At 49.3% G+C, this 10,487-nt stretch overlaps 2 protein-coding genes across 2 annotated transcripts; both read right to left on the bottom strand.

Annotated features, from left to right (window-relative positions):
• Nucleotides 1-300: 300 nt before the first annotated feature.
• Nucleotides 301-1,342, bottom strand: LOC113616810 (melanoma-associated antigen B5-like). Its single transcript, XM_027100174.1, is given in 3 exon segments — nucleotides 301-347; nucleotides 350-964; nucleotides 967-1,342. Coding segments are annotated over 3 exon segments (1,038 nt in total).
• A 4,032-nt stretch (nucleotides 1,343-5,374) lies between these two features.
• Nucleotides 5,375-6,424, bottom strand: LOC113616811 (melanoma-associated antigen B4-like). The gene has a single exon (XM_027100175.1). It carries the CDS (start codon nucleotides 6,422-6,424, stop codon nucleotides 5,381-5,383), a length of 1,044 nt encoding a protein of 347 aa, XP_026955976.1. The 3' UTR covers nucleotides 5,375-5,380.
• Between the last annotated feature and the right edge of the window lie 4,063 nt (nucleotides 6,425-10,487).

The raw sequence follows: 10,487 nt of genomic DNA, 5'->3' as shown, positions 1-10,487 counted from the left end.
ACTGACGTTTGGGAAATAAAAAAGAAAGTGAGTAAGAGGTCTAACTTGTTAAGATTTAATGCCTCCTACATTCTTTAATAAGTTAAGCATATTGAGGTATAAATCATTTAATTTTACAAAACAGAAGACTGAAAGGATTAAGAAAAATCAAGGTTTATCATGTTTTCTTTTTAATTACTTTTTATTTTTTCATTCCATTATCCCAACAATTTTATTTTGGGATTCTTTGCCATTTCAACAAAAATCCCTATTGTGATGTCAAATTTTCTTATCTGGATGATTTTTAAAAAGTCTCAGACTTCAGTAAGGGTGGGAGAAGCTGCTGGACGTGGCCATGGAACATGCCTGGAAGTGACAGTATTTCCAGGCCTGGCTGCAATTTTGGCTCGATCTCTCTCTTCCTCATCTTGAAAAGCTTCTTCATATCGTGATGAGAAGGCACTGGGAACCATATCGCTGACCTTTGCCAAAAATTCCAAGATTTTCATTTTGCTGGTTTCAGTATGTGCTTTTGGGCCCCACAGGAACTCATAGCGCGGAGGATCACTGTTAGGCACCTGGCGGTACTCCAGGTACTTAAGCCTCACTAAATCTTTGGTGATGAGCTTCCTGGGCTCCCTATAGATGAAGTGCTTCCTCCCAGCATATACTCACATCATATTCAGGAATTTCCAGATGTCTTCCTCAGTGGCACAGTTGCCGTTCATGAAGATCACACCCAAGACTGTCATCAAGAGACTGGTCTTAGGTAACCCCGTACCAGCACGCACCCTCCCATTGTTGGGGAGTTTCAGTTTGCTGACAAGGTCATATGAGTGGATGGTTGAGTCGACTTCCTTCAAGTCAACCACAAAGACAGCCTCAGTGCGTTCAGAGGCTTTCTTGAGAATCTCAGCAAATCGGTCTTGGTACTTTTGGCTGACAATCTTCAGCATGTCTTCCTTCATAATGGGCTGCTTCATTTATATTTGTACAGAAGGAACTGCTCTAACAAATCCATCTGACTAGTTAGAGTATCACTGTATGTGCTCTCAGTAGAAGGTGAGACATCAGAGGAACATGGATGTTCCTCATCTTGACTGTTATCATCCTCATCAGACCTTGTGTCAAAAGTACTTGAAGAAGTGATGGTAGTAGATGGGGCTTTTGAAGACCCCTGAGAAGTGCTATTTGACCCAGTAGCTGATGAACTCTGGGGATTATCTTCCAAAATAGGAGAAGAGGAGGAGGGGGGTTCTTCTATTACTGCAGTGGCCTGAACTCTCCTGTGACTCTGGGAGTCATCTTGGGCCTGGTGGCGTTTCTCACTGGTGCCGAGCTTACTCTTCTGACCCCGAGGCATGATGACTGTGCTCAGGGACAATGGTTAGGAGTGTGAGTAGAAGAGCAGGGGATAAGGGTCCACTGGATGAGGAAGGTTGAGAGAGTGTGCAGCTTCAGCAGGGAAATACCACCTTGGTTATAAGGAAGGCTACATTTGTAGTTTTCCTTGAGGGCACTGCTCTAAAAACCCATAGGGCTCCTGTTCTCCTAAACAGCCTGTCCCTTGGGAAACCTGTTGAAGGAAATTAGAATGATCTTTAGGCTGCATCCTGCCACCCCTGCCTCAGGCATGCTGGGGCAACAGCAGGGGCTGGTGGTCTTCTACATTGAGGAGTCTCTTAGGTCACATTCAAGACCGTCATTCAACTGGTGGCAGGTCATGGGACCCATTCCCTCTGCTGTTCTGAGGTTGACATCACAAACCTCCCTGGGATCTATGAGAAAGAAATGAAGGGGGTCCTCAGCTTATCAACCCTGTCCAGGTGGCCCCAGTACTGACTGCTCAGTGGGGAGTTTTCTGTCCTGGCCTTTGGAGTCCTCAGTCCTCATTAAGGGTCCTTAATTCGGCTACACATAGGGCCTGATATCCCCACCCCTTTCATTGAATGGTGGCTACACCTTCAAACTAAGGATTTCACTTCCCATAGACCTGATACAAATAAGTGTTGGTGGAGCTTCAGCTTGATAGTCCTGCCCTGGATCCTCCAGGGCTGTAACAAGGAGCAGGGCTGGATTCCTTATCACTTCTATTTAGTGGTAGATGATCCCTCAGTCCTTGCTTTGACCTCTGTCATGTCCTGGAATTCCACCCTCCCTTGCCCTTAGGCCTGCCCCTTATACTAAGGCCAGCACCACCCTGAAACCCCTAGGAGAAAGTGAGATTCTCCTCATCTGACCATACCTGTCCTTGGTCTTCTGAGGCTGAGAGTAAGGAATGAATTCTATGGTTATGGGGTATGTGGTTCCCTTAGTCCTCAGGGTATTCACCTGGTCTCTCGAAAAACCTGGAAATCATCCCACTGCTGGCCCTAGGCCGTACCCCTTAGACCATGTCCCTCACCCCCTTGTGACACCATAGGAGGAAATATGTCACATCATGTCAACAAAGCCCAGGGATACCAGGGATACCAGGACGGGCATGGTTCTGTGGGGTTATCTCACAGTCTAAAGGCAGAGGTTTCCTTAAGTCCTCACTCGGGATTCTCACCTTGACTCCGGGCAGGGCTTGGGACTCCTTCCTTTGTTTACCTAAGGACCCTCTCCTCAGACTAAAATCCTCACTTCCTGAGGTGCCAGAGAGGCAAGGTCTGGGAATGCCACATGAGGCTACTCCTACCTGTGCCCTTCCAGTGTTGACATCAGGATTCAGGCTCCTTGGGGCTCTCTCTGTTCAGGGTAGGGGTGTGCCCTCAGTCCTCACTCAGGTTCCTCACCTTGACTTCTGAAGGGCCCTAAGTTTCCTCTTTCTTTCAACTTAAAGTCACCCATTTAGACCAAAGCTCTTATGTTCCTCTAAACCCTGAAAATAAGTGAGGGGATGCTCAGCCTGGCAGCCCTGCCTTGGCCGCCTAAGTCTGAGAGCAGACACAGGCCAGTCTCTCTGTGACTTCAGTTATTATGTGGTTTTTGTCTCCTCAGTCCTCATTCATCAAGTCTTCACCTTGACTCCTATCTCTTCTATAAAAGGCTTCTTGGGAAATGCCACATCCTTGAAAACTCTTAATTGATCTCCCTACAACAAATCTTGCAGGAATAGGTTGAGCCCCAGGAGTGATGTGAGATGGGAAGCTGCAGCCAAGCAAGGGCTCCGGCACAGGTGTTGTGCTATCAGAGAAAACACGCTGATCTCTTCCTTCTCTTCACTGGCCAGATATAGCCTTATATAACCTCAATTCTAACAGATTTACTTTCTACAGGGAAAGGGCTGAATTAAATGATTTTGTGAGCCCCTGATCTTTTGAGGTTTACTGACATTTCCTTCATAGATAGTTATATTGTCACCAAACGCTATCTATTTCTTTCTTTATTTGTACCTCACTTTTATTTTCATATTTTTATTACTTATTCCTGGAGCTTTTTATTCCAAAACCATGTTTGGGGTATGAAGTCCTGCTTTTTAACACCTGAAATACATTTTGGACTAGTGAGCAGAAAAATGAAGTGACCCAAGGTCGGCCTCAGCCTGGGAGGAGTGGCATAGTGCGGGCTCTAGAGGGATTCAGAGCCAGGGTTCAGTCCAGCTGTCACTTACCAGCCTTGAATTTGAGAATATTCCAACTTCTTTATCTGCAAAGTGAGTCTGAAAAAGTCTATAGTGTAGGACCACAGGCATGGATATGTATGTAAACCACCTGGCAGTTTGAGACAAAGTTTGGTACTTTCAATGAATGGCAGTTATTACTAAGATGATTTTGACCCCAAATGATAACAAACTTCCTTCACAGAATTTTATTTCCAGCCTACATTAGAGAAAATGCAACTCCAAACAATATAGAAATCCACATCAGCCAAAATGCCAACCGAGTAAAACTAAGTAGTATTTCCCTATTAGAGCATTTGTTTTAATATTGGCATGGGGTCATCTTCTCCAGATGGATGCAACTAGGAGTTCATTTGTCTCAAGGACCAACAACTTCCCTCCCAGGTGCCTTTTCATCCAAACCACCCCTAATTTCATTCATACCATTGCCACTAAAATTTGAGCCCTCCCTTAGAGTTTGCCAAATTACACTCAAAATAACCTAATTAAAATGCCCTTTCACTGGAGTGAGCTCTGGCAATCCCATCCCACAAAAAGAGAGACAGTCCAGTGGCTTCTTGGCATCTCATTTCAATGAGTATCACCTTTATTTCTCAGAAACTCTCTGGACAGCCCATGCCTAAAACACCTAGTTTGAGTGTTCACTTGCCCTGGGTCAAGTGCATAGGACCCCTTCCATTCCCTAGGTGGGGATTCTCTCTGGTTTTTCCACATCCCGAAGTTAACTGTGAAGATACGTTTTCCATTCCAGGTTTAGTCTCTCAACTCTGAGAAACACCATCTGAGTGGCCCTTTCCATCACTCCCACAGCTTCATCTAGCCCACCATGCATCCTGTTAATTACTTCCTGCTGAGGGACTAGAAGTTTCCCAAGACCCAACGCTGCCTTTATCAGGTAACTTACACTCCTTGCTCTCATTTGGAACCTCCTCTTCCACACCCTCACTTTAAAAAAAAAATGTTCATTTGTTTATTTCTTTGAGTGTATCTTACCATCTTCCTTACATGATAGCTGATGCTAGACTCTAAAAATTCTATGGGCAGTGGCTTGGTCTTCATTTTCTTACCAACCATAGTAGTACTGGAGAGGCTTCCAAAGAGAAGATGGTCAATTAATTTGAGAGAAAAAAGAAGGAATGACCAAGAAGTCTTATTTACCATGATTTAATTTTCAAACAGTTTGAATAACCTAAGCAAAGCTAGGTATATATTATTTAATTTTACAAGCAAAGAGAAAGAAAAGAAGGCAAACTAAGAATTAACCAGCCTTTACTTTTGTATCACCATTTTGAGATCCCCAATATTTTCTCGTGGGATTCTTTCTCGTTTCCACGAAAAATCCTATTCCAATGCCATGTTACCTTGTTCTGTAGCAAAAGGAAAATATTGAAGGCTTTTCAGTTTTTTTTGCAAATAGCAAACTCTTAATCTTAAAACTGAACAGCAATAAACATGACATCCATGACATTAATACACTTGGATTCTAAAGCAAAATAAACATTCAATGAAGTAATAACATTTGAAAAGATACTAAACATCTCTATCATAAATCTATCTATCTAGCATCTCTCTACCTACTTATCTACCAATCATATATCTTTAACTAGGTATTCTTCATTTGGAAAAAAGAAAGAGATATATATTTTATTAAAACTAACTGCACCTAAACTACCATACTACTTAAAACTGTAAGAACATATATATTTTGTTCCCTCCACCCCTACTACTCTGCACTATTTAGGAGCCTGACTGCTCTCTTCCAAAACAAAGTGAGCAAACTGCCCGCGGCTTCCCTCCCTACATGTGGGAGGAGCTGCGGGCCTTGGCCCTGGAAGGGGCTCTGCCCTCAGCAACAGCTGCAGCCCTGGCCGCGGCTCTCTCTTCCTCATCTTTCAGAGCCTCCTCATAGAGGTCTGGTAAGGCACTGGGGACGGTACCAATGATCTTGGCCAAAAACTCCAGCACTTTCATCTTGCTGGTTTCAGCGTGGGCTCTCGGGCCCCACAGGAACTCATAGCGCGGAGGATCGCTGTTGGGCACCTGGCGGTACGTCAGGTACTTCTGCTGCACGAAATCTTTGCTGATGAGCCTCCCGGGATCCCCGAAGATCAAGTGCCTCCTCCCAGCATGGTAACCCAACGCATTGAGGAATTTCCAGAGCTCCTCTTCGGTGGCACGGTTGCCCTTCATGAAGATCGCGCCCAGGACAGTCATCAGGAGGCCGGACGTGGGCATCCTGAACTCATCACTCGGACTTGCGTCGCTGGGGAGGGCCATCTTGCTGATGAGGGCGTAGGAGTGACTGCTGGGGTCGACTTCCTTCAGCTCGAGGCCAAAGACAGCCTCCATGATATTAGAGGCTCTGCTGAGGATCTGAGGGAAGTGCTTCTTGTACTTCTTGTTGAGAGTCTTCAGCAGTGCTGCCTGCAGGATGGGCTCCTTCGTTATGTACTTCTCCAGCAGGAACTCCACGAACATTGTGGACTTCCTTCTCAGAGGATCTCTGCGACTGCTGCGAACGGAAGGTGCTGCCTGGGAGGTACCTGCACTTTTCTCATCTTGGCTCTGGGCACCCTCTTCAGATCCTGGGCATGAAACTCCTTCATCACGAGAGGTAGTGGCTGGGGCTCCCTGAGGCTCCTGGTGAGTGCCAGCAGCAGGGGAGCTCGGGGAAGTATCCCGAGAAACAGAAGCGGGGGAAGACGGCGACTCTTGTATCTCTTCTGCCGCCGCCGCCGCCGCCTCCTCAGTGGCCTGGGCACCCTTGAGACTCTGAGTCTCCCCCCGGGCCTGGTGGCGTTTCTCGCGGGCACGGCGCTTGCTCTTCCGGCCCCGAGGCATGATGACACAGGTCAGGGCCAGCAGGCGGGAGTTTGCGCAGGAAGGCAGGCAACGAGGGCACCTGGGGGAGGGACAAGGAGATGCTGTGAGCACCTTCAGCAGGGACATTCCTCCCTGGCTTTAACCAAGGCCGCCTCTGCAGGGTCCTTGAGGGCACTGCTCGAGGACCCACAGGGCTCCTGTTCTCCTGCTCAGCCTGTCCCCTGAGACCCCTGTGGAGGACGGTAGAGTGAGCCTTGGGCCACAGCCAGCCAGCCCTGCCTGGGCGGTACGGGGGTGACAGTGGGGGCTGGCAGGGGAGGTAGGTCCCCACGGTTCCCATTCAGAGTCAGGATGACAGCTGTTGCCAAGACTCCCCCACACACACCCCCTCCCCTCTGCTGCTCTGAAGTTGACACCACCATCTTCCACGACACCCAGGAGGAGGAAAGGCGGGAGCGTTCAGCCCACCACCGAAGGGTCCTGGGACCCTCCCTTCTGCTGCCTGGTGGCTGCCCCTTCAGAACAAAGCTCTAACCTCCCTCGGACCTGGCAGAGGAAAGTACGGGCAGTCTCAGCCTGACAGTCCTTTCTTGGGAGTCTAAGGGTTGACAGGAGGGGACGGGCCACATTCTCTCTTGTCCCTTCTCTTCGGGGTGGGTGACTCCCTCAGTCCTCACTCGGGGTCCTCCCTGGACGGCCGGTGCAGCCTGGAGCTCCTCTCTTGCCCCGAGGGCCATCTGCTCGCACCAGTGCCGGCACCTCCTTGCGTCCCATTCGGAGGCAGTGAGGGTGACCACGCGGCCGCACGTGGCAGAGTTTTACCAGGCCTGCAGCGTGCGGCAGACAGGTCGAGGCCCTGTGGCTGGCGGCCCCACTGGCCCTCACTCAAGGGCTTGGGCTGACTCTTGGGAGTGCTTAGGGACGCGCCTTCTGCTGGCCTGCACCTCCCCTCTCAGACAGCAGCCCTCCCTCCTCCGTGTGTGGCCAGAAGGAAGCGGCTGACAACAGGGGAGGGGTTCTGAGGTGCCCTTGCGACGGGGAGGACGGTCCTCGCCCTGACTCCTCCCGTGCCCTGGAAATCCTCCCTCTGCTGACCTGCGGCCAGCCCCTCAGGACAAGGCCCCCTCCTCCCTGGGCCTCCCGCGTCTGTCCGTCCGTCCGCGTTCGCACTGAGGGAGCCCCTCAGTCTTTAGACCTGCCCGGAGGCTCCCGGGCCGACGTCAGGGGCGGGGTCCGCGTGGCCGCCATTCTGGGGTGTGGAGCCCTGCGGTCCCCAGGAGGGTCCCGTCCTTCACTCCACAGGGCCTGGGGCGCTCCCTCTACTGAGCTGAGCCAGGGTCCACCAGCCTCAGAGCGAGGCCTTCCTTGCCCGAGACCCCACGGGGGAAGCGGATGGACTTTGGGCCTAACAGCCAGGCCCGAGCCTCTGGGGCCGAGAGCAGGGGCGCGGTGGGCGGGGCCTGTGTGGCCGCCTCTTTTCGGAGGGAATGCGGATTGGGGGTGTCGGGGGCGTGTCCCCGCACTTCTAACTGGGGTCACCTCACACCTTGACACCTGACGAGACGTGGCACTCCTCCCGCGGCTCACCCTCGCTGGACGGCAGCTCTCAAAAATGGCGCAGCCCCACAGCGCGGTTACGAGGAAGTCACATCCGGTCATGCGCATCTGGGGTCCAGGAGGACAGCAGGGGCGGGGCCGGGGCGGGGCCGGGGCGGGGCGGGCAGGGCGGGACGGAGAGGGGGTGGCGGGGGGTGTTTCTGGGGGAGCTTCCCACAGGCGTGGCCCGAGGGCCTTCCATTGACTCTTGGCGGGTACTGGGACTTTTCCCTCTGCTGAGCTGAGTCAGCAGGCGTCACACCTCGGCTCTCATTTCTGTCGGCGCCCTCAGCCGGAAGTATCTGGGGCCCTGAGCCTCACAGCCATGCCTGGGTCCCCCGAGACTGACAGTGAGGGCTCTTTGGGGTCCCCTCTTCTGTGGTGGATGCTGCTCTCAATCCTCTCTCAGTGTCTTCTCTTGACTCCCTGTAGGTGCTGGGCTACCTCCCGTCTGCTGACCTGGCGCCAAGGCCTCACATCAAAGACATCAACTCCCTGAGACTGCTGGTGTGAAGTGCAGGCACATCTCATCTGGACATTTCTGCCTGGAGCCTCCCAGAGATGGCTGCTGCAGGTAAGATGAGCTGAGGGGAAAGGAGGCGAGACTCTTCTGTGGTTTGGAGCCCGTCAGGTCTCACTCAAGGTCCTCACATTGACTGCTGGCGGGGCCTGCGATTCCTTCCTTCTCTGGTATGAATCCATCCCTGTCCCCAGCCATGCCCCACAGAATCCCAGAGGAGTTAGTGAAGGGGCGCCTTAGCCTGCCAGTTCCCGCTGTGGTCTCTCTTTGTTGACAGCAGGGGCATTGCCCAAAAGTTCAGAAATGAATTTCTGTCCTTTTGTACAACTACTGTGTTACTTACTTTTCTCTTTTAGTCCGTGTGCGATAGTCTATTAAGATGATCACTTAAAAAGGCCAGTTGTCATGCACTAAGAAAGTTTCAGATGGTTATTTCACAGCCTGTGGACCATACTGCCACATCCAGCCCAATCTTTGGTGTCCCATGCTCCTGGCATGCGGGCTCTGAAATGCTGCCTCAGATTCCTTCAGTGAAGCAGTAGAGATTCATGGTCCCAGAGCACAGTGGAAGAATCAAGGGCTCAACGTTATAGGCTTTTCTCTAATCAATCCTGTCATCTGCCTCTCTTGCAGGCTATAGACATGTCTCGAATTCAGGGCATCCCCCTTCCTGCCCACACTCAGGTTCTAGTTCAGTGGAGACTTATTGTCCCTCAGGGATTATTTAGTTTTTTAAAGTTTTCTTGTTAATGTTTTTTCTTTATTCCTTCTCTAATTTTTCTGTGGTTGATTTTGGGTACAGGAAACAGTAGCCCATGTTTGATTGTCATCAGCTGCTATGGATAAGGTACTAAATCTGTAAATAAATTAAGGAAAATTGATACTCTTACAGTGTCTGTACCTGATGAATACACATAACATACTATTCTGGTTGAGACATCTTTTTCCTAAGTCAATCAGGAAATTCTTATTGTTGCCTCCATGTAGATTATATACATATTTGTATGGTTTCTTTCTAGGTATGTTTTTATATTGTTGCTTTTGTCTATGGTGTATTTTCTTTTTTTTGATTTTTTTAACATCTTTATTGGAGTATAATTGCTTTATAATGGTGTGTTAGTTTCTGCTTTATAACAAAGTGAATCAGTTATACATATACATATATCCCCATATCTCTTCCCTCTTGCATCTCCCTCCCTCCTACCCTCCCTATCCCACCACTCTAGGTGGTCACAAAGCACCGAGCTGATCTCCCTGTGCTATGCGGCTGCTTCCCACTAGCTATCTGTTTTACGTTTGGTAGTGTATATATGTCCATGCCACTCTCTCACTTTGTCCCAGCTTACCCTTGCCCCTCCCCATATCCTCATGTCCATTCTCTAGTAGGTCTGCATTTTTATTCCCGTGTTGCCCCTAGGTTCTTCATGACCATTTATTATTCTTTTTAGATTCCATCTATATGTGTTAGCATACGGTATTTGTCTTTCTCTTTCTGACTTACTTCACCCTGTATGACAGTCTCTAGGTCCATCCACCTCACTACAAATACCTCAGTTTCGTTCCTTTTTATTGATGAGTAATATTCCATTGTATATATGTGCCACACCCTCTTTATCCATTCATCTGTTGATGGGCACTTAGGTTGCTTCCATTTCCTGGCTATTGTAAATAGAGCTGCAATGAACATTTTGGTACATGCCTCTTTTTGAATTATGGTTTTCTCAGGGTATTTGCCCAGTAGTGGGATTGCTGGGTCATATGGTAGTTCTATTTGTAGTTTTTTAAGGAACCTCCATACTGTTCTCCATAGTGGCTGTATCAATCTACATTCCCACCAACAGTGCAAGAGGGTTCCCTTTTCTCCACACCCTCTCCAGCATTTACTGTTTGTAGATTTTTTGATGATGGCCATTCTGACCAGTGTGAGATGACATCTCATTGTAGTTTTTTTTTTTTTTTTTTTTT

This window comes from Aethalodelphis obliquidens, unplaced genomic scaffold (genome assembly GCF_003676395.1).
Source record: "Aethalodelphis obliquidens isolate GAN/ISIS:26980383/991018 unplaced genomic scaffold, ASM367639v1 scaffold551, whole genome shotgun sequence".
NCBI lineage: Eukaryota > Metazoa > Chordata > Mammalia > Artiodactyla > Delphinidae > Aethalodelphis > Aethalodelphis obliquidens.
Note: the sequence above shows the minus strand (reverse complement) of the source record. Positions and strands in the feature narration are given on the sequence as shown.